Genomic DNA, 26127 nt, shown 5'->3' with positions numbered 1-26127 from the left:
ACAGCCGACTAATCTGCAAACATCAACTCCATCAACTAATCAAGAGGTTACAACACAGCCAACGAATCCGCCTACAGCAACAAAGCCAGCACTCCACACACACACACCAATATTTATAGAAAGCAGCTCCGGTCAGGCTTTGCTCGCACAAGCACGAAGTCAAAGGCACCAGCCTGAAGATGGCAAGTGGGATCATCACGTCGAAACGTCGCCAAGATACTCTCAATCTTACACGGGAAAAGACCTGAATACTTACACTGGAAAAGACCCGAATATGCCAAGATATATGTATTGTGTCACAACCCCTGGTATGCCCAAATATGGGAGGAAGCATACTACTTCCTTTCTCTGTCTATCGGCTCATCAAGAGACCATCCAGACAGAAAGCCATTATTTTTACTGTTGCCTTTGTTACATTTGTGTTGCATTTGTGCTGATAAATAAATATTTATTTATCAGCACAAATGCAACACACACACACACACACATATATATACACATACATATATACATACACACACACAGTACACACACACACAGTACACACACACATATCACACACACACATATACATACACACACACATATACATACATACACACATACAGCACAGAAGGCAGCCCTCCTTCCTCAGTCATTTCAGGGCTGCTCAGGCTGCTGAGGATAAAAGGTGACCGCCCTCACCACCTTCTGCACCTTAAAAAAATTAACACACCCCCCCCCCTGAAAGAAACCCTAGCCATTTTTCGGAGGGTCAAAAGAAAATAAGTCTGGGTCTTAGTTTCTGGGTAACATGGTATATTGTCTTCATTCAGGAATAATTGTTGTAGCAGTGACGGAACGGCTCTCTTTTGAGGAACGAGTAGCCCAATCTGGGAAATTGCTCTTATGGAAAGCCCCAATTCTCTTCTGGAGTTTGCTGACCCAATTCATCCTCAGGTATTCTCTGTTTGTTTGATGACTTTATTTCTGAACATTGTTTAACCAACAAAGAGACAAATGACTTTACTTGTGAAAATGGTCTTCGGGAAAATGGTGTCTCGATCCTGTATGGTGTTCAAATTGATGAGCTCTCCCTCTCCCCCCAATGTTATTTCTAGTTGATGCTGGAGTGCCCTGAAGATGTTTATTGCTTTGAGTTTTCTCCAAATGATCCGAACATCATTGTTGGAGGCTGTCTGAATGGACAGGTTAGCAATTGGAATTGTATACCTCTTTCTCTCTCTTTCTCTCCTTTAAAGTGAGCATTGAACTATATGTTTGTATACATTGTGTTATAAGTTACGCTCTCTCCCCCAGTTTTTCCTAATAATATTAATGGCATTTTATAAAAATTGAGATAATCTGGGCTGCAGATGACCAAACATGCTCTCAAATTTCCAAAACACATGGTCCACATAATAGAACTGTGATGATAACAGAACTGTGAATGTCACTACTATATTTCCACATCTGGAGTTAAGTCTGCTACTTTCAACTTTTATAACTTCTACCTTTCTGATATTGAAACCAAAAAGGCCTTCCTTTCTTGCCTACGCATATAATCCTAGCATTGTAATTTCTTACAGTCAAGAAAAGCTCTTTCTTAATCTCATTAGAATTTGGGAAATGTATAGTCTCAGCACAATTGGAGGGGGATATTCATCATGGGGGGGGGGGAATATTATGTAGAAGAGATGTGTTTCGAACACCTCTCCTGCACTTGATTTGTCAAATCTGTTGTTCTACTCCAATGCCAGATTGTGTTGTGGACATTTCAGAATATGAGAAAGTTTTAAAAATGCCCAAGTCGCACCTCTGCTGGCACAACAGTTAACGTGTGGAGTATTCCATACTTATTCTTCTTCCCTGCTGTCAATTACTCCTTACTTACTCCTAGATAAATACCTGTATTGTATGGCAGTGATTGTAGGCAGTGTGAGGCAAACCTTTTTTGGCTGCCACGCCAAAAGCAGGGGGAGCACAGGGGTTTGTGCACCAGCGTGCGACACCCATAATGCTATGCGTGTGTGCACACCCTAGCGCATGTGCATGCGCGCAATCAGCAACACACATACACTGTTTTTCCCCACTTTTTTTTCGCCTTCCCCAGGTTTCAGAGGCTTTCTAGGAACCTGGGAGGGCGAAAACAGCTTCCCCCCCCCGGATGCTCTCTGGAGGCTCTGGAGCTTCCTTGAAGCCTCCGGAGGGCAAAAAATGGACCTACGGGTAACCCGGAAGTTCGGGAATGGTGACTTCTGGTTTGTCCGTAGGGCTGATGTTCAGCCTCCAGGCCTTCAGGGGCTTCCTAAAGTCTCCAGAGGGCGAAAAACAGACCTACGGACAAACCGAAGTCACTTCCTGGTTTGCTCGTAGGCCGGTTTTTTGCCCTTTGGAGCTTCAAGGAAGTCTCCGGAGGGTGAAAAATGGCCTCAAAAGGCTGAAGTCAGCTGGCCAGCATGCGCTCTGGCCAGCTTACAGGGCAACTCCTCGCGTGCCCTGACAAATGGCTCTGCGTGTCACCTGTGGCACGGGTGCCATAAGTTTGCCATCAGGGGTCCCTACACCTCCTCCAAGAGGGCTAAATAGAGATTAGGAGTTTTCACTTGGACTTTCAAACAAACATAAGTTTCACACGTTCAGCCTAAATCGACTCAAAGCTTTGCTTCAAACCGTGGTTTCAGAATAAGGCAGAAAATCAAGGGTTGGATCTATGGTACTATTATTTATTCATTCATTCATTCATTCATTCATTCATTCATTCATTCATTTATTTATTTATTTGACTTATATACCGCTTCATAGAGCTTTCAGCCCTCTCTACGGTTTACAGATTTTTAGCAAATTGAGTCAGCAAATTGCCCCCCATCTGGGTCCTCATTTCACCCACCTCGGAAGGATGGAAGGCTGATCAACCTTGAGCTGGTGAGATTTGAACCGCTGAACTGCAGATAACAGTCAGCTGAAATGGCCTGCATACTGCACCCTAACCACTCGTCCCACCTCGGCTATTTAAACGAATCTCAGTTTGACACGACAGAAAAACATGGTTTATTTAAAAACTGAATGTTTTAAACCTTATGGCTCTTGGGACAGGAGAGGAAAATCTGAAACTTGAATATCTGTGCCTGTGTTACAAGAAATAATGACTTTATTATTATTATTATTATTATCAAATAATGACAATAATGTTTGAGTGCCTCAGCCATCCCCTGCCCCAGCCAATATATTTTCCTTATTTCCTCCCACTGACGATGGCAGATGCATCATCAATTTCTGTGAATATTAAAAATCCTTATACTTTAAAGAAGCATTTATTTATTTGTTCATTAAACTTCTATGCCATCCATCTTGCCTATAAGCTTTGTTTTGGTTTTTAAAAGAGTGATAGCTGGTTTCTTCCTAAGTGTTAACAGGTCATGTTCAATTTTTAGCCCAGTTTCATGCTGGAACAACAAATGGGAAAGGAGCCACACTTGGTGAGGTACTGTGCAGTCTCATCTATAGAATACGGCCATAAATCTATAATAACGGATATACACTGGCTGCCAGATTTTTTTGAGGTAAGATTCAAATATTATGCTTTCCTCTTGAGCCACTAAGGGAAAGAAACCCAGAAACCACCAGACTTGTTCAGTCTTCTTATTTCAAGAGGTGGCTATTGTGAAAGCAAAATGAGAGAAGATCCAGCTATGTGCTGTTTTGAGGAAGTATTGGATACAAATGTAGCCTATATGCCTATATTTCATAGAATATTTAATGGGGCTTGCAAATCATAGGTTATGACCCCCTCTGGGGTATCATAAGCAACTTGGAGGGGTATCATGTAAAAAGGAGCAAACCCTATTGGACTTGTGAAGGAAATGGGCCATCAAACCTGGTCTTGATTTGTTTGGACAAGGCTAAGCTAGTTTTGAGAAAAGCTTAAAGGAATGGTACGTTCATAGATTGTGGCGGTATTTGCTTATTTTTCTTTAGTTTTATGGGGTGAGATTTTCATAAATTTACTGATCACTATGGGAGTCCCAGAAAATTCCTAGATTGCGGTACTAGAAGAGGTCAAAAGAACCTTACATCAGATCCACACGCCATCATGGAAGCTCCCTTTGTATCTTCAAAGTCATCACTAGCTCACCCCTCCTCCAAACAACTTCCATACGTTTTGAGATCAACCAGATGACATAGTGTTCTCTCTGCTTCTTCAGATTCTTGAAACAAAAGTTGGTTTATAAACCTAACAAATAAATACTTAAAATACAGACCCTGTGTCTCAATTTGCAATAAATAACAACCCCAGCATTATTTATTCCTGTGGAATCGAAGGGCTGATTCACAAGAACATTTCTTTCACATGGTGTGGAATAAATGTTGTAGAAGAAAAATTACATGTGTATAATTTCAGAAAATTTGTAAAGCAGTCAGATGATTTTCATTTGGGTCCAACCACAGTGGTCACTAAGTATGTGCAGTATGTTCACTTTTTATTTTCTCACCTGGGAATTGATGTTACTATTATTGTACTTTCTACTAAAGTAAGGCGATCAGACAACCAAGAACAATTGGCTGTTTAACAAATTAGCAAGCCTGTTACAAAACTGGTGTTTTTAAATATGGTCAATGAACATGAATGTTTCTAGAATATTTGGACAAGGATTTCTGCTTTCTTTTAATTGGAAATATTGTGCAACCTTTAATAAACCTGGGATAATGCAATACCTGGCCAAAAAAAAAAACACAATCTCTACATTTGAATGTTGAATGTTGATTTTATTTATGAGTCCCCTTCGGGGGAAAAGGGCGGCTCACAACTCAACCAGGGAAGGGGGATACAAACAGAAAATTAAAACGACACAAAAACAATACATAATTTAAAATACACAACAGTCATACCAATTCGAGACGGGGGCAATAGTTCTTTAGCCCCAGGCCTGTCTGAACAGCCAGGTTTTAAGGGCTTTGCGGAAGGCCTGGAGGGTGGTGAGGGTTCGAATCTCCACGGGGAGTTCGTTCCAGAGGGTCGGAGCAGCCACAGAGAAGGCTCTCCTCCGGGTAGTCGCCAGTCGACCCTGGCCAGCGGATGGAATTCGGAGGAGGCCTAATCTGTGGGATCTAATCGGTCTAGTGGAATTGGCAGCAGGCGGTCTCTCAAGTACCCAGGTCCAATACCATGAAGGGCTTTATAAGTGACGACTAGCGCCTTGAAGCATATCCGGAAACCAATAGGCAGCCAGTGCAGCTCGCGGAGGATAGGTGTTACGTGGGTGAACCGAGGTGCACCCACGATCGCTCGTGCCGCTGCATTCTGGACAAGCTGAAGTTGCCGAATGCTCTTCAAGGGCTGCCCCATGTAGAGCACGTTGCAGTAGTCCAGTCTAGAGGTCACAAGGGCACGAGTGACTGTTGTGAGGGCCTCCCGGTTCAGGTAGGGACGCAACTGGTGCACCAGGCGAACCTGGGCAAATGCCCCCCTGGTCACAGCCGACAAGTGGTGTTCAAAAGTCAGCTGTGGGTCCAGGATTGCGAACCCTGTCTGAGGGGCGTACTGTTTGACCCCCCAGCCTGAGAGATGGAACACTTGGCCAATTAGTAGGAGGGAAACACACCAGCCACTCGGTCTTATCTGGATTGAGTACAAGCTTGTTAACCCCCATCCAGTCCCTAACAGCCTTGAGGCCCTGGCACATCACGTCAACCGCTTCACTGAGTTGGCATGGGGCGGACAGATACAGCTGCATATCGTCCGCATACTGATGGTATTTTATCCCGTGCCGTCGAATGATCTCACCCAGCGGCTTCATGTAGATATTAAACAGGAGGGGGGACAGGACCGACCAACACCGACTGCGACCTGTCCGAGAGGTAAGAGGAGAACCACCGTAGGACAGTGCCTCCCACCCCCCCCCCCGCAGTCATCGCAGAAGGATACCATGGTCACAGAAGGATACCATGCCTCCTCCAACTTCTGAGTTTGCCCATCCTGGAACATCTATCTCTTTGTGGTGGGTTTTTTTAAATTATTGTTATTTTCCTGTTTCTAATATGAAATGGTATTTTGCTTGATCTTTCTTAGGTCAACAGGATGGGTACTGTTTTTGAAAACAGAGCTGGAATTTCTGTGCAGCTGATGACCTGTTCACCAGACTGGTAATATTTTATTCAAAAAAATATTATATGAAGATACAGTTATACAATATGTCTGCATGTTCCCTCCTCCTATTAGATCTTATGTGTCCAAATTAGCAAAAATATTCTATATTCTTATGTCACTGTTTCCAGTGATTTGGTCAGAGGGGTATGATTTAAATATATCTTCAAACCTGGATTGCAATGATGTCAAAATTGAGAGGTAGGATATAAATAATCCATTGTTTCTTTGATTTCACAACTTTTTCTTGTTCTTTTCATATTTTCCCCAGTCCATTACCATTTTTTTTTGTTAAGCAGATACCAATTCCAATTCAAATACAAATAGAACCAGTGACCATCTTAATGTTCTGAATTGCCATTTGAACAGTTCAAAGAAATGTCACTTGCAAAGTTCAATTGTACTAGAAAAAAAGATCAGTCAGTGTAGGGTGATGCAAAAAAAACCACCCCAGATACTGACTGAGCAAATGTGATTAAAGTCCTACTCCTTTTTTACATGACTCATATAAAAAGGCAGAGGTTCTATCATCTGGTCATGGTGACCATGACTTTTTTGATCCTTCCTTGCAGACATTCTAGTTATGGAACATTGTTTCTTCTTTTAGAGAACAATTGGGGTTTTTTGGGGCAGAAACATTTGCACCCTTGCAGCTGAGTTTAGAGTCTTTCGTAACTTTTAGTCTTATAGAGCCAATGTTCAAAAAAGTTGTTTAAACCATTGAGTCCAATCTCTATTCTGGGTAACTGAAGCGCCCATGACAGATGGTTTTCAAGCTCTACTGAAACTTAGTAGTAGCATCTCACCATTGGGATCTGGTTTTCAACTTCTATTACTGCCTGAAAGTGTTTTGTTTTCTAAACATTTGAGCAGAGTACTTATTTAAAAAATCCTAAAAAGAGAGATCTAATGATTGGGTAATGTTTCACCCTTCCATTGGTACCAAAACAGCTGCCTAAGTGAAGAAACTTTCAAAGCTGGCTTACACTCACTTTGTTCCACTTTCCAGTTAAACTTATGTCTGCTCCAAATTGACAGCAGTTTACATGTCATAGAGGGCAAATCACCAGGGGACCTGGTAGCCTTTGGGGTTCTAGGTCCTGCTTAGAACCACAGAAACAGCAGCCCCAGTGTCAGTAGTCAGCATGATCATTAGCTGCTGAAGGCCAAGACCTCAGAAGGACCCATTCCTAGTTCTGATGCACTGCTGCCATTGAGGCTGTCATAGGCACTATCTATGGCTGCTTGTTCCTGACATCTCCTGCCTTCACTTACCCATTCTGACAAATGTTCCTGGAAGCAGTCAAAGTACTGCTGAAAGCACCCAAAACAATGCTCGGTCTGGACATCCTATTCACGTACTGGTCATCTGATACCAATGTCATCTTAAGCATTAAATATTGAAGGAACTACCTAAATGACTACATGAGGCATGAAGCATCTGAGGATGAGCAAAGGTCCTTTCAAAAACACCACTACTATGCCATCCTCTTAAATAGTGCTACTAGACATGACCTGTAAAAGTCTGGATGACTGTACATGGAAGAAAGAGATTAAAATAGATCCCCTCTTATCTGCTGCCATCTTATATTCATCTGACATTTTGCAATTCAGATTTCTTAGCCCTGCTCTCATAATGTGAGACTGATTGAGGAGGAAAGGAATTATTGTGGGTTCCCGGGTCTTGAGACAATAGCCTAGAGCAGTGATGGCTTTTTCTTATGGTTTGCCAAAATTGCACGCGCATGCATTATCGCACACATGCACGTGCCCAATCTCACTACCAACCTGTGCATGTGCACGAGACCCTCGCCATGCATGCACATGCATCCCCTTCCCAAGCTCCGGGGGCTTCCCTGAAGCCTGGGGAGGGCGAAAAATCAGCTGACTGGCGTGCTCATGTGCGTCGGAACTGATGGCTGGCTTGCCACCAAATATGGCACGTATGTCATAGGTTCGCTATCACTGGTTTAGAGTGCATTAAAGACTGGTTGGTAGGCCATAATAAAGACTATTGATATCCTTTCTGATTGTCAAACATCACAGCATAATTCTTTTTCTTGTATCTACTTAGTTTGGATACTGATTAGATATAGTAGAAATTGCTCAAATACTCAGTTTACATACAAAAGAAACCTTGCACTCTTCCAGTTTTAATGTTATTCCCATCTATCTAGCACAATATACATTTGGGATCTCCGAGCTTACAGACCTACCTTACAATCTTCAGCTGAGAAGAAAAAGGAAGAGGGCATTATTAATGTTCCACCTGATGTGCCTACCACCTTCAAACACCTAGACCTTGCCTGGAAACCTATCATAAAGGTACAGCAGAGACGTGCAGAGAACTTTAAAGAATGATTAAGCTGTAGGGGAGATGCATCCTCAACCTAATGTTTAGTCTTTTCATCTTCTCCCCTAAAAGATGAAATTTGATATTCATATAGGAATATCTTGAAACATTGCTACAATGGAAGATCGTGTGATCTCCATATGCCAGAAATCGGGAAGCTGAATCTTACTTTCCCAAAGGCATCGAGAAAGTGAAAGCAATGCAAGAAATTGCCAGATGGGGTGGATATTTTTTTATAAAACAATTAAAGATCGCTTTGTATAATTGTTTTATAGAACCCAGGGATAACAGGTCATCCAGTTAATTGGTTTTTTGTCAGTTTAAATCTAGAAACAAATTGGAAAAAACTCAATGGAAAAAATTCAACCTCCCCCAAATTGAAATGTTCTCCATGCATATCACCAGAAATCTAACTTAGTGGACATATGGAGAATTTAATTTAATTGTCACTTTAAAATATGCAAAAGGATACATTTTCTTTCAATTCCACACGGTACTAGATTATTCTTCAATATCTCAGTTGATGGGTATTTTGTTTGAAAAATGCAGCATTTTTTTCAATTTTCAATTGTGATTATCCAATAGGAAAAAGGGAGGGGAAATTCCTATTATTGGAAGTGGTGTTTTAGCCCTCCATTTTTGAAAAATATCTAGGCAATTCCACATTGCAGCTTTAAGCTACTTCTGTCCCATTTTTTTGTGCCAGCTGGATTCTAAGCCTATTTAAGAAAGTTCAGCCCTGCTTGGAGCACTGTGGTGGTGCTATTCTCACAAAGGATCAAGACCACAGAATAAGTATTAGTTAAACTGATTTATGCCTATGCACAAGAATCTACTCAACAAATGATCAGCACTAAATTAGTGCTAGATAAGAATTAACAGAATTCAAGAGGGGTTGAACTTAGACTATTTATAAGAACATAATGACTCCAGGCTGATTCCTCTTTTGACACCTGACGTCGCCCTTAGGCTCAGCCTGTCCTATTACAGATATACAAGCATTCAGTCTGGACTACCAATTCCTGTAGTCCTCATTGGACAGTTTCCCTGAGGCTGTTTCTCCCATCTTCCATGGCAGGAAAGCAACTAGAAAACTAAATGTTGTTTATAAAATTAAAATATTAACATGTCAATACACCCAGGAATCAGCTTTAGAATAAACATTTTTTCTTGTATTTTCCCTAATCTCTACTACAGCTAGAATGAAATTCATTCTAGTATATCACTTATAACATTTACCTAATATAAAGGGAGCTATGAATTTTTAAAAATACATTTTGGGTTGGGCTTCTTTCATTCCTATTATTCTTTCTCGGGGGTATCCTGTCCACTTCTTTTTAAGGCAGTTAGTTTAACGATGATGAAGTTAAAACCAGTCCACCAGGATAAAGTTAATCATTAAAAAATCTTGTACCATGTTTAATGAGCTCCTTAAATAATGTTTTAAGAAGATTAGATAACAAGTTTTGTGTGTTGTTATTGCAAGAGAGTTCTCTAACTCATATGGCTTGGTCATGCCCATTCATGACATTTTTGGTTTCAAGTTATTACTTATGTTAAAACTTTGTTTTGTTGAACGTTGAATGTTTTCTTTCAAAGCCAACAATATTTTTATATGAGTTATATAACACATATATATTTGTGACCTTTAATTGATGTGAAATATCTTTTTTTTAAAAATACAGTGCTATAATATCTTTAAATGAAATGCACCAAAAATAGCTTTATCTTAACAGGAAATAGCCAATCTTTATTACAAGAAAAATAATTAAACGGTTACTAATCTTAGAAGATTTAATAGCATTAAATTCTTCAGAGTTTGTCCTTTCATACTGTTTTAAATATATTGTTAAAAATGGAAACAAATCAAGGAGTCAGATGCTAATTACACCATCAAGTAATAGTATCTATGATTATTATGAATTAGGAATCATAAATTATCTTAGAATAATATTGTTTGGTTTGTATTCTATATTTGTAACCCAAACACTATGTTTTTAAAATAACTGTGTTAGCATAAATAGGTTTTTGGTATTGTTTTTCAATGAGCATATCTGTTTTTTTCCATTATGCATCTTGTTAAACAACTTTTCTAAAATCCTAAACCAGATCAGTCTGCCCAAGGCAGATACAAGTGCTGAATATAGTCCAATAAGATTTAGCTTCAGAGAAGAGCACTATCACACCAAAATTCAAGGTAAACAATTTTTATGTTTTGGGGAAATATATCAACAATTAGCATAATTTGTAACAGTGTAGCAGAGTGAATAGCGAAAGAGAAAAATCTTACCCAAATGATTAATATGGCTTCCTAATAGAGACATTTACTGCAACATGACAGAGGTACAAAAGACACAAAGGTTGTGTTTGCATCGGTGCAATTCCACACTCATCATTTGACCCTTGAGTCCCTCTGTGGATGCTTCCATTTCCTAATAAATAACAATAATTATAAGGTGTGATGAAAAGTGTACCTGTAAAGGAGTTGGGGAGACTTTCGGCATCACAGAGCTTTCCCAGATAGAGGACCAATCGACACACTATATGTAGTTGAAGAGGCTTTTATGTTATATGTGTTGTGTGTGTGTGTTTGTCTGATAATAAAAATTTTATTTAAAAAACCCTCTAGGAATATAAATTGTACTTAATATTATCTACTAGATACAAGCTCAATAAAACCAAAGTTCATAATCAAGATCCAATCGAGTTCAATCCTTTATTTGCTTAGACCTAGTGGACAGAATCTTGCCAAACTCAAGCTATAAGCATTTAATTTACTAAATATACCATGGAAGATGCTATAGTATGGCAACTCTGAACCAATTCCCTACTTCCCCATCCACTCAGGACTGTGCAGTCTCTTAATCTGGTCCTCTATCTCGGAAAGCTCTGTGAATGACTTAGACTAGGAGCATCATAACAGCCGAGTTTGGAGTTTGGAACCGTAGAAGATTTATGTTTGGAGTGTGTGCAGCAGTGACGGTTGCAGGGAGAGCTGGACCATGTTGAGCTAGAGGCATGCCTGCTGTGGGCGGAACAGCGCTCGCCAACACCCCCTCTCCAGCCAGGCAGAGCGTCCATGCACTGACCTAGGGGTTCCCTAATGCCAAGCCGCAGGAGCTGGGAGCAGGCAGAGCGCCACATGGCTTGGTGCCTTAGGGATACCCCCTAGGTCAGTGAATGGCGCTCTGCCCAGCTGAGAGGGGTTTGCCGAGCGGTTGCTCGTGAGCTTGGTCACCTCATGGCTTCACTCCTGAGGCTGTGCCAACTCTCGGGAGCCAGTTCGCAAGGAGCACTGCCCGGCAACTCCCCCCCCTGGCCAGGCAGAACGCTAGTCCCCAATCTAGCAGTATCCCGAAGGTGGCAAGCAATGTGAGTGCCTTCCCCCCCTCCCCGGCTGCTGCGGATTGGTGCCTTCAGGATACCACTATCGATGAGCGGTACTCTTCCTGGCCATAGAGGAGGTTGTCCAGGGGTTTATTTTCAGGTGGGCTTATATTTTTGCCCACACGAAAAATGTGGCAAGGCTTTAGTTTCAGGACAGGTTGTATTTTCGGGAAACACAGTATAATTTCAAGTCTCTTTTCAATTCTCTCTGTACTTATTACAACTTTTGAATTTCTAAGAAATTCTTTGCAAAGTTAGTGCCTTTTCTTCTTCACATGTGCCATTTTCCAGGTTATAACACTGCCAAACATCCAAGACTTTTTTGGTTTCAATCAAATTCAGTGGAGTTTTTCAAATCAAAGCTTTCTCTTTCCTTCAAAGGAACCTGTATAAACAAACGTTTTCCACTGACCCTTTCAGTAAGCAAAGCTTATAGCTTTAGATATTGCTAAACCTCTGGCAGTGTTACCTCTTTTCCCATCTGTTTTTGCCTCTCTCTGTAAAACCAAGTTCTGAGAGAGGTAAAAAATGTTTAAAATTACACTCTGTCCAAGCCTTACGAGAGAAGAAGCTTTTATCCACGAATACAAAAAATGGAAAAAGTATAGAGGAAGAATGAAAAGAAGAGACCAGTCCTTTAAATGTAAGAGGCATTTGTAAAAAGCCATCCATATAAAAAATAAACAAAGTTAAGGTAGAAAAGATAACATGATAGTCTTAAACCAGGGTTAATTCGCCACTTATTTTCTTCTGTCTTCAATTTTATTTAAATTCCAAGACTTTTGGGTATTCCCTTCTCTAATAAAAATTTTTCTCAACATTTCGACACACTCCTGTACTGCTTCTGTTTTAGAGGTTTGTCCCAACCTCCTGCAGCCATTTTGGCTGCTTCTCTTTAGCTGGCAAAAGAGCTTTCTCCTGGATCAATCAGGGGCTTTGCAATGCCCCTGAGATCAGCAGGACATGCTCTTCTCTATCACTCTTCCTTCAGAACAGTTTAGGACCGTCCAGGAACAGAGATATCGACAGCAATCCTGGAGCCCCAAGATTCCATGTCGTGTCGTTGCAACATCAAGCCCTGCCTTCCATATTCCTAGAGTTTTGTACCTAATGGTTAATTATTGTGCCACACTCAGAATCGTCCCGAGTCCAGAGTCACACACTTCAGATAGGTAGCTCTCTAAATTTGATAAATAAATACATAATGCAAAGTATTTTATAAGTCTTCTAAACTGAAGATTGAAGTTTCTTCATTTTTGTCTCTGCCAGGCCAGGAACCCATGAGCTTCCCGGAAACATTCTGCTAGTAAGCCCTCAGTTTATGCAGAGCTATTTTTGTAGTTGAATAAGAAAGTTAATCAGTTTCCCATTCACCTATGCCATTTTAAAAACACCTCTCTTCCCCCAGTCCTCTAACTTGCTTTGATGAATGAGAAAAATAATTCATTATGTAAGTTTTACTCACAGTCATCTTATTCCAATTCTTGGTAGACAAAACATCTCTCCCAAACAAGCAAAGCAAAGAGGCATCCATAGAAAAAATTCCATATGCGGAGATTCAGGGCTCAATGATGAAACCTCTTAAGCTGCTGGAAAATATAAACACCAGCTTTTTTGTTGGAACTGAAGTAAGTTTTTCTTTGGGATGAAAATTGATTGCTTATCTTCAGAAAGATGGGAGGATTGGAGAATGCTGGACAGAATAGTTGTGAGCTGATCAATGAATTCCTATTACAAAGCAGCAGCATTAGGAAAATGAGTTATTGTGAATCTATTTATACAGGTCCATAGATGGGTTTGATTACCATTGCTAGAATTCAGCACAGGGTTAGATTCTATTTGGCTGGGTTTTCTATAAATAGGAGTTGTGTTCAATAACATTGCTCAAAACAGTCACCCTGGATAAAAGTAATTGCTGCCATTATAATGCTATTGGAAAATCTAAGGCAAGTGACGTTATTATTGAGCTTATAAAACTCCCATTTAGAATATGCATTTTATTGATGCATCAACAAATACACAAATTAGCAAAGAAAGCAAGAAGACAAAATGATGGTACATTTGGATTTTTCTGGTTAGGACTGTACAATTGGAAATTTGTGGAAATGGTTTTTATAAGTGGTCACTAAAGATCAGCTTCTGGTCACACTGGATCTCATATTTCACATGAAAAACCAGGGGCAATATTGTTTTAGATCAGCCAGATCCTTTCTTGGGAGTGGGCAGGAGATTCCCCACTTTGATTTATCAAGACATATGTCTTTGTAGCAAGTATGGTTTCTCTCTCTGTTTCTGAAATACCTTTGCTAGCCTGCCTGACAGTCTCATAGGAAACTTAATTTTAATCTACTTTAGTTCGACTATTGTAATTGGTCTACTATTAATTTAGTAGACTAGACTGGATAGTTGGAATTCCATCAGTAGGTTCTCTGCATGAAAATAGAGACTAACCATGCAAGAAATGTAGTGCAAAATGTTTTGTCAGCATTCGTTTAAAAGCCTTTATTCTAGTATCAAATATTTCATATTCTGTGAAATGATATAATTTTTGCTGTATGCGGAATCTACATTTCATTATCACAATGCAAAGAATTAATAAAGAAGACCGTTGTCTATTTTTTTTTAAAGCATAAGACTAAGACAGTCCTCTCTTCTTTCAAAGCTATCCCTTTTGAAGTCTTTTGACTAATTTCTGGCTATAAATTTCACTGTATCAACCCCTGCATATGTTCCCCCCAGAACACAGTGTGATTGACTTCCATATGACCATGAAAAATAGATACAGTACTGTAAATAACTAAAATAGGTTTTCATCCTGTTAATTTTTTCTCATGCTGCTTCCCATTTTAACAAACAATTGCAAAATTCACTATTCTAAAAATATGTTTCAGAAATATAATGGAGCACATTAAATAGCTGGTAAGGATGTATCCAAGATGAAAAGAGCTTTTTATCAGATTTAAGAAAACTGAGCTTTCAGACAGTCCATAGAATAGATTAAAGGCTTTGTTGTTTTGGCCATAAATACAAGTATCTTGCCAAAAATTCTTTTAAAAAAGGAGTTGTATTATAAAGCATATTTTAAAAATATCAGTACTAAATCATGGTGGTTTTTAGACTGCAAAGATTTAAAGTCAAGATATGAAGAAAAATACTTTCCATTTGGCAAGTGTTTTGTAAACTTCAAAGGCGATCAAATTATGTAACTTATATTTCATCTGAACTTCTGCTCCCCTTGCTAATTACATTTTTGTGGCATTTTACAGGATGGTGAAGTACTTTATTCGACTGGAAGATGAAAGAGATGTGACTCAGGAAGATTGCTTAGTATGTCTTAAATTTCTCAATATTGCTAAAAACGGCTGTAGGACCCAGAGGTGAGTTTTCAAAAAATAAAAAAAACTAAGTTGTAAAGCACAACGTATATGTTGGATTCCTGTAACATGGATCACCTTGTTGTTTTGAATTAATATTTTTAAAAAATAGTTGTCCGAATATTCTAGTAATTGACTTAGGGTCTGGTTATTTGAGGAACAACTGGTCCAGGGGTGGGTTTCTCGCCCCGTTCCAACCGGTTCGGTTGGAACGGGGCCGGCGGCGTCTGCATACTAGCGCCTGTGCGATGCTCTAGCTGCTCCTGGAGGACGCTGTATGCGTCCTGCGCATGTGTGGAAGCGCAGAACTCGTCAAAACCGGGTAAGAAATGCGGGCGGGCAGGTGGATCCTTCAGCCGTTCCCGGAAGTTACTTACTTCCGGGTTCGCTGACCAACCGGTTCGTGGGGACCGCCACGAACCGCCTGAAACCCACCCCTGAACTGGTCCTGTGGTTTCTACCATCAGATGATATTCAGTGAGATCAGTCGGCTAGCTGGCTTTTGAGGTCCCCTGAATAGCTGTGTCAGCTAATGGGACCAGAAGCCAGGCTTTCCTTATGGAATGATCTTTCTCCAGAGATTCTCATGGCAGCCCCCAATTAAATTCTTTTTTGAGTGGTGGAACTCTTCAAGATAGTTTTTTTTTTAAATTTTTCCCAATTGTCCTGAACTACTCCTGCAGTTTACTCAGCAAGGGTTGTTTTTTTAGTAGTTGCCATTACCTTCTAAAAGGGACACAGTAGCTCATTGGCTAAGACACGGAGCTTGTCGATCCGAAAGTTCAGTTGTTTGAATCCCTAGCGTCGCTCCCGTTACTTGTCCCAGCTTCCGCCAACCTAACAGTTCGAAAGCATGTAAAGATGCAAGTAGAAAAATAGGAACCACCTTGGTGGGAAGGTAACAGCATTCTGTGCACCTTCAGCATTTAGTCATGCCGGCCACATGGCCATGGAGACCGTCTTCGGACAACGCTAGCTCTTCGGCTTTGAAACGGAGCACCGCCCCCTAGAGTTGTGAATAGCTAGCACATATGTACAAGAGGAACCTTTACCTTTACCTTATTACCTTCTAGAGTTGAGAGTGAATGACTGGCCCAAGATCACTCAGCAGGCTGTAAGATTGGGAACTCATAATTGTATGGTTTCTAGGCTGGTTCCTTAACCACTACAGCAAACTGGGGCTCCCAGTGAAATTAAAGTTATTAAAGACCGGGTTTTTCTTCCAAGCCAGGAAAGTTGAAACCATGCTGGAGAAAGTGTGGGAGGAATGTTGGTCATAAGACCTATTTATGAACTTTCCATCTCTTTTTATACTTGTGAGTGCCCAGAACCATAGATAGGTTATTATAATGGAATATGGGAATGCTCTAGGGGGAAAAGGGGAAAGAGGTGCTGTCTAAGTAACGATCAGACAGAGAGGCAGGAACCCCCAGTGGCTTAATAGTCAGATAATGAAACTTAGGAAAATCTACACTAACATAACTGCATCAGCCGTTAAAAGTGGCGGTAAGACGTCTGTATTTCAGACTATTACTGAAGCCTTAGAATAAAATAGATTTAGCTCATCTTATTTTGTTCCTTCTCTGGTTTTATCCAGATGGGTTCACAAGAAATGATAGGATAGCTATAGATGGAATAGAGATAGATAGATAGATAGATAGATAGATAGATAGATAGATAGATAGATAGATAGATAGATAGATAGATGATAGATAGATAGATAGATAGATAGATAGATAGTAGATAGATAGATAGATAGATAGATAGATAGATAGATAGATAGATAGATAGATAGATGATAGACAGACAGACAGACAGATGGACAACAATAGATACTGTATGGATGACAGACAGACAGACAGATGATAGATAGATAGAAGATGATGATAGAATAAAGTCAACTGGTGATATAGAAAGATAGAATCACTAAATACTTCTAATAGCAGCTTCTCCCAGCCTGCTGTGTTTTAGAAGTTATGGATTTCAATTCACATGATATCACAGTCAGCCTAGATTTGAAATTCAAACAGTCTGAGAGAACAGATTTGTGAAGGCTGACAATTAAACAGTTTTCAAATCACCATGGATCCCATGGAAGGAGCGAAAAGCAGTAGAACAAAGAACATTCAGTATAGTATCTTTTTAAAAGACCACTGCATAATCAATGTCTTTTGCTATAGTCCTAAGGAGTCTAGAGTAGAATGAATCGACAATCCATTTTTGCAATACTTAATCATCAATTAAAATAAGTGTAATGGTACTAGAGGCTAATTTGGATAAGAACAACCTCATCCTGATCTCCCCTGATGGGAAATTACTTAATTATAGGTTCCATGGTGCTCTCTGAACTTGGTTGTTTTCTTGCAGATGTTTCATTACACAATTACCCAACATTGTCAGTACTAGCAGCATTAAATGGTTAGATAATGAAACATCTGCAAGATCTGAAGGATAACTATTCCCTTCTATTGGTGCCTCAACTATGTTGAACATTGACAACAGCCATGTGAACTAGGAGGATAAATTGAGTGAATCAGAGTATAACGCCAGCTTTAAAGGACTGGATTAGGAATAAGAAGGTAAGGATTATTAACATTCACCCTCATCCAGGAGACTCATTGAGTAAATCTGGGCCAGTTTCTTAGCCCAACCTGTGAGAGAAAAACAGATGTAACAAGTAAATACAAATGGTAAAAGTTTGTATTCGTAAAGCTTACCTTTCCCCCACTCCTGTTTCAGGTCAGAAACCATCTAACATACACAGTACCCATGATGGGCTTGTTCACACTGTGCAAGATCACCATTTTCAAAGATATCATTCTCACAATCGGAGGCTGGAATTTTGCAATATGGAAAGAAGGTGTTACGGTAAGATTTTGGAATCAGAAATCTCTTAAAAAGACGTTGCAGATCAAAAATTAAAAAGAGGGCAACTCAGAGGTTCACAAACATGTTGCAGCCTCCTTTGAACTTAGGAGTAGCTCTGCACCTTAAAAACTTACTTAAACTTTTCACTATAGTACAATCCTTACAGAGGAGGTGGCAGAATTGCTGGTAATGAAATCCATTGAGATTTTAAATCTAAAAACAACAGATATTGCTTCTTGCCAAGGCTTAATTTTCATATGTATTGTGTGTGTTTGTGTATGTGTAGTGTGTGTATTATGTAGAAGCAAGCAGCTTTGGTTTTAAGAGTGGTTTCGGGCAAATTTTGCCTTTCTCAATAAATTAATTTTTAGAAACTTGTTGTCATCAAAATAAATAAAAATTTATAGAACTTAAGAGAGCCGAGGTGGCACAGTGGTTAGAGTGCAGTACTGCAGGCCACTTCAGCTGACTGCTATCTGCAGTTCGGCGGTTCAAATCTCACCGGCTCAAGGTTGACTCAGCCTTCCATCCTTCCGAGGTGGGTGAAATGAGGACCCGGATTGTTGTTGGGGGCAATATGCTGACTCTGTAAACCGCTTAGAGAGGGCTGAAAGCCCCATGAAGCGGTATATAAGTCTAACTGCTATTGCTATTGCTATAATTAGATGAGCAAAACTGTAGAAGTATATGGAATTCTGTCTTTGTACAGTGTAAGATTTTTGAGAGCCACAATGGCAAATAGTTAAGAAAATATTAAGAATTGTTTCTTTTGTTTTTAATTCAGGGTGGACCACTCCTTAAGTCAAACTGTGCAGCAAAGAGATATACCGTTGGACATTGGTCTTTATCAAGACCTGGAGTTTTCTTTATTGGGAGAGAAGATGGAAATGTTGACATTTGGGACCTACTGGAGAAAACCCATGAAGCATCTCAGACCCAAAATATCAGCATTGCACATATTACTTCTATTAAGCCTTGGATGTATTCTTGTACGTCAGTGCAGTTTGCTATAATTGTATTTCTTTGCATAAAATATAATTTTGCAATGGGTCTTTCTTAGCAATTAGCAGCATGGGAATAAAGAGATGCTGCCAAGTAGCAAGACAATATTGGAAACCCCCCCCCCCCGAAAATATCAAATCCTTAGATGATTATAAGGTAGATTGAGCTGCTAAGAAAAGGAAGGAAGCAAGGAAGGAAGCAAGGAGATGACTAATTTGGGCAAAATAACAATAGTAGTAGTTATAGAAATAGAGAACAAGTCCAGATGTGAGTCTTATAAATTAAACTTAGAGAAAAGCTGTATATTACACACAAATGCATGTAATAAAAACTTGATAAGATGATTGAACAATGGTGCTTCAGAAGCTACAGTTTTACTAGCAGAAATGCTATCTTGAATCCTATGAAGAGAACAGGCAGGAGGCAAGAGGCAGAAAAAATTTGGAAAAATGAATAAAGCTGATTTAACATTAGCTTTCACTCTATCCAAGTGACCCTTCATTTAAAAAAAAAGACACTGGATCTCCGTCACAGTATAACTATGATGTGGAATGCAAAAATATCACATAGTCACAGACTAATTTATACAGTATGTCATAATAAACCATAAGGCCGACTTAATAGCAAATATGTCCTTGCCCAATATTCCTCAATCCTGGAAACTTTAAAATGTGTAGACTTCAATTCCCAACTCCAAATTCCATAGTTAAATCTATAAAATCTGGGATGTTGGTGCCATTTGACTGGAACAAAAACTAAATATTAAAATATTAATTTATAAACATAGGACATTTAACTAGTCAGTCATAGAGATAGATGGTAAGACTCATTACATTTGTTAATCATTCATCCTTCTGGCTTAGTATTTTTTGTTTGATTTTAACCTACCTTTATCATTTTTACAAATAACTCAAGGCAGCGAACATATCCCACTCAACTTACTCCTCCTGTTTTCCCCACAACAACAACAACCCTGTGTGGTGTGTTGGGCCGAGAGAGAGTGACTGGCCCAAAAGCTTTCTTGGCTAAGATGGGATTTGAACTCACAATCTTCTGCTTTCTAGCCTGGTGCCTTAATCACTAGACCAAACTGGCTCTTAGGTTAGGCATACAGGTATTCCTCGAGTTATGTTCATTTGCTCAATGAGGTTCAAGATTATGGTGCTGCTGAATGACTGTCGCATAGGCTTGGTCCCTGAAGTCATGACCATTGCAGTATCGCCGTTGTTACATGATCAAATGTTGGGCTGTTGGTGCCCCCCACACCACCACACTTAAAGCCACAGGGGCACTTCAACTTCCTCCACCTGCCTATCTCCCCATTCCATCTCTGCCTTTTTGACCCCCCTGCCCTCTGCAGCCCTCACTGCCCTGCACTCCACCTCTCCCAGATGACCTTTGCCCTCTTCTTGCTCCTGCTGCTAACCAAGCATACCCAGCGTGGCCTTTTGCGGGGCTGCTGCTGGCCAGGCAAAGCTCTCCTCCCAAGGTGGCATGCCTGCACAGGATCTGGGGAAGGGGGCCTTGTGCTGCTACAGCTGCCTTGCTGGGCACACCTCATCAGCACCGTAAGCAAGATCATAGAATCATACAATCATAGAGCTGGAAGGGAGCTTGGAAGTCTTTTAGTCCAATCCTTTGCCCAAGTGAGCAGTTCTTATACCATCTTGGACAAATGGTTGTCCAATTTTATCTTGAAAACCTCCAGTTATGGAGCATCTACAACTCCAGGAGGCAAACTGTTCCACTGATTAATCATTCTCACTGTCGGAACAATTCCTCTTTATTTCCAGGTTGAATCTCCCTCTGAGGTCAAACACACTTAGACGATGACAGTCAGCTGGGGTGGGGAAATATGAGGAAGCATGGGCCTTGGAGTGTGGGGTGGCAAGGGAGCTGTGACTGGAACTTCACCCTTTGCTGCTGGACTTGGTGCTGTAGTAACTGGTGGGCTGGGACATCTGCTGTTTTTTATACAGCCCAAGAGCCTCCCAGAGCCACCTTTCAGGGAAGATAGGCGGCATAAAAGTTTAAATAAATAATAATATGGCAAGCAGCCCTAGAGCCGGGGTGGGCTTCAAAAATTTCAGCAACAGGTTTTCTGCTCAGTTGCTGGGGGGGGGGCGTGGGCATGGTGGGCATGGGCTAGTCGGCCTCCTGAACTACAGCGGGAAGGGGGGAGTTTTTGCCTTCCCCAGGCTCCAGAAGCCTTCCAGGAGGCCCATTTTCCCCTCTCCCTGAGCTTCCACGCAGGCCCTGCACTTACCTCGCATCCAAAACGGACTGTGTGGAGACTCCTGGGAGGAGTGTGGTGGGGTGGCAGTGGCGAGGTGTGATGGGCATGGCCAGCCAGGGGTGGGATTTGAAGTTTCTCTGAACCAGCCATAACATTAGCTACGGGTTCTCCTGAATCCGGGCGAACCTGTAGCGGCCCACCCCCGCTAGAACCACACGTTATGGTGCTGCTTATTACCTCAAAAAGGCAGGGTACAAAACAGAGTTGGGAGGGTACCAGGGTTGCCATGGCTAAGCGATGCAGCTGCAGGACTTCAAGCTTCACGACCGCATCACTTAGCAATGGAAATTCTACTTGTAATTCATTCTGTGAGTTAGCCTCTGCCATTTTGAGCCTAGGTTGCGCAGTGGTTAGGGTGCAGTACTGCAGGCCACTTCAGCTGACTGCTAGCTGCAGTTCGGCGGTTCAAATCTCACCGGCTCAAGGTTGACTCAGCCTTCCATCCTTCTGAGGTGGGTAAAATGAGGACCCGGATTGTTGTTGGGGGCAATATGCTGACTCTGTAAACCGCTTAGAGAGGGCTGAAAGCCCTATGAAGCGGTATATAAGTCTACCTGCTATTGCTATTGCTATTTTCCAGCAATTAAAACCTAGGTTTCTGACCCAACCATTATATATGCTATGTATTCATGTTAAAATATTTGCTCTCAATTAAATGCTCTATAGCACTGTTTCTCGACCTTGAGAACTTTAAGAGGAGTGGACTTCAACTCTTGGGAGTCCAATCATCTTAAAGTTTCCAAGGTTGAGAAACATTACTATAGAGTATAAATCAGATTGACTTATTATTGGAATTTTGTGTAAGAGTTTTAACTATGAGCAAAAATCTGCCAAATCTATTCCAAAGTCATGAACCAATATATTTTAGCAGGTTATATCAATCTAACAGGTTTTAGTACCATTTGCTTGGGGAACAAGTGGAAGAATGTGTTTGGGAAACGAGCATTTCTCACCTATTCACCAACATCGATAATGAAAGCAAATGGTTCTACCAATGGTTAGAAGTTGTATGTTTTCACCCGCAATAATATTTTCTGTCTTCTCCTACAGCAAAGCAACACTTCCTAGCAGTGGCTGATGATTTTGGCACCTTGCATATTTTAGAAATTTCGTGGTCTTTAATTCACCCTTCCAGCAATGAGGTTTGTAACTCATTTCATACATTTTGGTGGTATTAAAAGTTACAAAATAGAGAATTTCTATTTTAAATCTTCATCTTTAAAAGATGAGGAATTTCATTACATATAAACCATAGTATCAGTCAACTATACAGTAAGAAAGTTCCTTGAACAGCATTTGGAGAGCTTCAAATGATCAGTAAAATGATCACATTTGCAGCGACTAGATTTTAATATTTTTATTTATATCCTGCCTTTATTATTTTCATAAATAACTCAAGGCAGTAATCATACCTAATAATCTTTCCTCTTCCCATTTTCTCCAAAATAGCAACTCTGTGGAGTGGCCTGAGAGACAGTGATTGGCCCAAAGTCACTTCATTGTCTTCCATGCCTAACACAGGATTAGAACTCACCATCTCCCAGTTTCTATCCTGGTGAACGATTACACATCTTGGATTTGGCAATTAGTACTCTGCAGATATTCTGGATTTAAGCATCCTTTAACAAGTTTACTGGCAAGATTGTTGTTGAAAACATCTGGATGGCACTGGTTTGCCTATTCTCCAAGTCTAACAAAAAATGTTCATTGATTTTTATTTCTCACATTTATATCCTATTCTTCCACTGTGAAATGCAGGCCAGATAGTATTCAGGTTTCTTCAGTTCTTGTATAAAGATAAGCATGTTTTTTATGAATGGACAAACCATGCTCATCATAATTAAACATACATTGGAAATGGCAGCGTTCCAGTGTTCTTCATTACTTTGAGCGAGAAGTCAAACATCTGGAGTATTTTGAGCAGCGGCAGGAATTCAGAAATGAAGAAAGGGTGGCCCTTGAGTATGAAAAGATGATGAAGAGAACGGTAAGATCTTAAGAGACTGAAAAACTAAGATAAGGCTGTTACGAATATTATTTAATTTACAAATTTCTTTGGCAAGTGAATTATGAAAAAGTACAATTAAAATAAGTGGGTTTTTGGTGTAGGGGATTGTGGCCAATTGAATATCCTTAGGACCCATGTTTTCTGTAACAATTTTCATTGCGCCTAATCCTTTATTAATCATTATTTTTACAAGGTTTTCTATTCTTCTCTGCAGCCAAAACATTCTCAGATAGTTTACAAACCAATACAAACATTCCTTACTCTTAGACTTGCAATCTATGGAAAGCAATTATGGGAGAAGTGGGGGAGGATAAAATGCAAGTTTTTACTTTATTTTAACTTTCTTCAGCAACAGGAATTTTCTATATATATATTTTTAAATAGCTACAATACTAGTATATCTTAGTAAATCCAAAACTAAATGATGGTTTGGGCTAATTGCAATCAATCCATACTTTATTTTGAATTTCTGAAAGCAGAAAATCCAAAAGTGGTGCCGTCTCTAGTCTGCTTTCTTTTCTTATTTTGCTCCTATAATTGTCTCTATCATATTGTACAGGTAGTCCTTGACTTACAACCACAATCAACACCAGAATTTTCATTGCTGACCCATAATTAAATGATAATTACATGAATTGTGCCTGATATTACACCCTTTTTTTGTCCACTGTTAAGAGAATTATTGCGGTTGTGAAGTGAATAACTTTGCTTGTCAGAAGTCAGCTGGGAAGGTCACAAATTTATTTACTTAGTTTGTCGCTCATGTACAAGATAACAGGAATAAGAATAAACATGAATAAGAACATAGGAAATGGGTACAAACAAATGAGGATAGTAGGACAGGGATGCCAGGCATGCTTGTACGATTATGCACGCCCCTCCTGACCTCTCACAAATGGTGAGGATCCGACCCTGGGATGTTGCAACTGGGATAAATACATGCCAGTTGCCAATGCCTAAATTTTGATTGGATGACTGAGGGGGATGTTGTAATAGTTGTAAGTGTGAGGATCAGTTCTAAGTTACTATTTTCAGTGCAGTTGCAACTGGTTGTAAGTCGAGGACTACCTGCACAATGCTCTCCAGCCAAACTGGAACTACCGGTATGATCTCAAGATACCTATCCCATAACCATGCTGCTTAGGAATTCTGGAAGTTGTATTCCCAACACTTCTGAGGACCTCAAGCTGGGAAGGCTGTCCTAAAATATTACCCTGTTTCCCTGAAAATAAGACCTCCCTGGATAATAAGCTCAATTGGACTCCTGAGCGCATGCGCTAAAATAAACCCTCCCCAAAAATATTGCAACACAGCAGCAGCCATGAGGTGACCACGCTCGCCGCCTCCTGCACATCAAAAATAATAAGACCTTCCTGAAGATAAGGCCAAGTGCATATTTCGGGGGTCAAAAGAAAATAAGACCTCTTATTTTGGAGGAAACACAGTATTACTATTAATTTAAATTTATTATAGCCACCCAGTCCCATAGACTACTCTTGAGTACTAAGTTACTTCAAAAATAACATTTATCAGACGATATTGCTGGCTATTTTGAAAATAGGTATCGTCTCAGGAATGTAAAGATAGAATCTGGTGGGAGTAGGGGAAAACGCCTGTTTTGTAGGGTAACATCATTTCTTCCCCCCTCCTTCTTCATTCTTCTTTTTCTCTTTGCAGAAAATGGCTGGTGGTCAGCGATCAAGAGAGTTAATGGAAGAACAAGCCAATCAAAATTATATAGAATTTTTGGATTTGGAGAAAGCCATATTGGTTCGACTTGGATTAATCAAGGGACTAGATAGATTTAGCCCCTCGAGAAACTTGTTGACTTAACAATAATGAGCAAGTTCAGAATAGCTGCGACTCCCAACATATATAATTTATATTGCAAGTCGTTAATGAAACAGACACCCAGCTATTTTTATTTCACTGCTAATTGTGCCTTTGCCAGTGAGAATGGCCAAGGATAGCAGACAAGCATGTATGTGCTGTTCTTCCCTATCCCTATATTATGTATAATAAATGCATACCTAAGCAATATTTATTGTTAATTTGCTGTAGTGTCATAATGCAGATTTAATAAACACCTATTTATTTGTAAAATATGGCATTGTGGAACCTGTGGTGTTAAAAAGAAAACGAAAAATAAAGCCAATTCAAGGGTGCCCCAAAGGTGTTTTTACAAGAGGCAACTAGCTCAGAGCTGAAGAAACTTCTTGGATGACAAGTGAAATGTCTTCAAAAAAATAAATAAAAAAGTTTTGAAAAAGCACCTTCGGGACAACCATGATCTGGATGACCAAGAATCTCTTTATACAACTCAAGGGTCCATTCTGTTTTATCAACTTACATGCAGGTCTCACCTTTCACCCAGGTCAACATTCTGAGTTCGCACATAGTCACGCTCATATTATATTTTTCATGTTTGAAAGTGTAGCAGTAGGTAAAATACTGGACAATATTTCAGTGGGGCTACTGCAGGAGAAAAAAATGGAGCCAGTTTTGTTTTGAAAGCATCAATGTACTGCATTTCTTTCTTCTAATGCAGTTGCTACACAACGCATGAATGAATGATAGACTGAATTATTTATTACACTCTTGGACGCTGCACATTTGCACATGGGGACAGAAAATTTTAAAAGTGATACATTTGTTTTGTTGGGTAAGTTAAATGCATAAAGTCATGTCCCAATCGCCATTCAGCAGGGGAATTGG

General features: G+C 40.1%; 1 protein-coding gene across 1 annotated transcript in view; it reads left to right on the top strand.

The window, feature by feature from the left end:
- Nucleotides 1-25245, top strand: part of WDR63 (WD repeat domain 63) — a 36029-nt gene extending 10784 nt beyond the window's left edge. Inside the window, 15 exon segments of the mRNA XM_032217721.1 lie at nt 816-911; nt 914-939; nt 1101-1190; nt 3414-3542; nt 6050-6123; nt 8302-8449; nt 10587-10674; nt 13356-13492; nt 15131-15191; nt 17978-18032; nt 18034-18106; nt 18891-19095; nt 22455-22546; nt 23269-23391; nt 25090-25245. Coding sequence (XP_032073612.1) covers nt 816-911; nt 914-939; nt 1101-1190; nt 3414-3542; nt 6050-6123; nt 8302-8449; nt 10587-10674; nt 13356-13492; nt 15131-15191; nt 17978-18032; nt 18034-18106; nt 18891-19095; nt 22455-22546; nt 23269-23391; nt 25090-25245 — 1553 coding nt within the window.
- The last annotated feature ends 882 nt before the right edge of the window (nt 25246-26127 follow it).

The sequence above is a fragment of the Thamnophis elegans genome, chromosome 5, assembly GCF_009769535.1.
Source record: "Thamnophis elegans isolate rThaEle1 chromosome 5, rThaEle1.pri, whole genome shotgun sequence".
Classification (NCBI taxonomy): Eukaryota; Metazoa; Chordata; class Lepidosauria; order Squamata; family Colubridae; genus Thamnophis; species Thamnophis elegans.
Note: the sequence above shows the minus strand (reverse complement) of the source record. Positions and strands in the feature narration are given on the sequence as shown.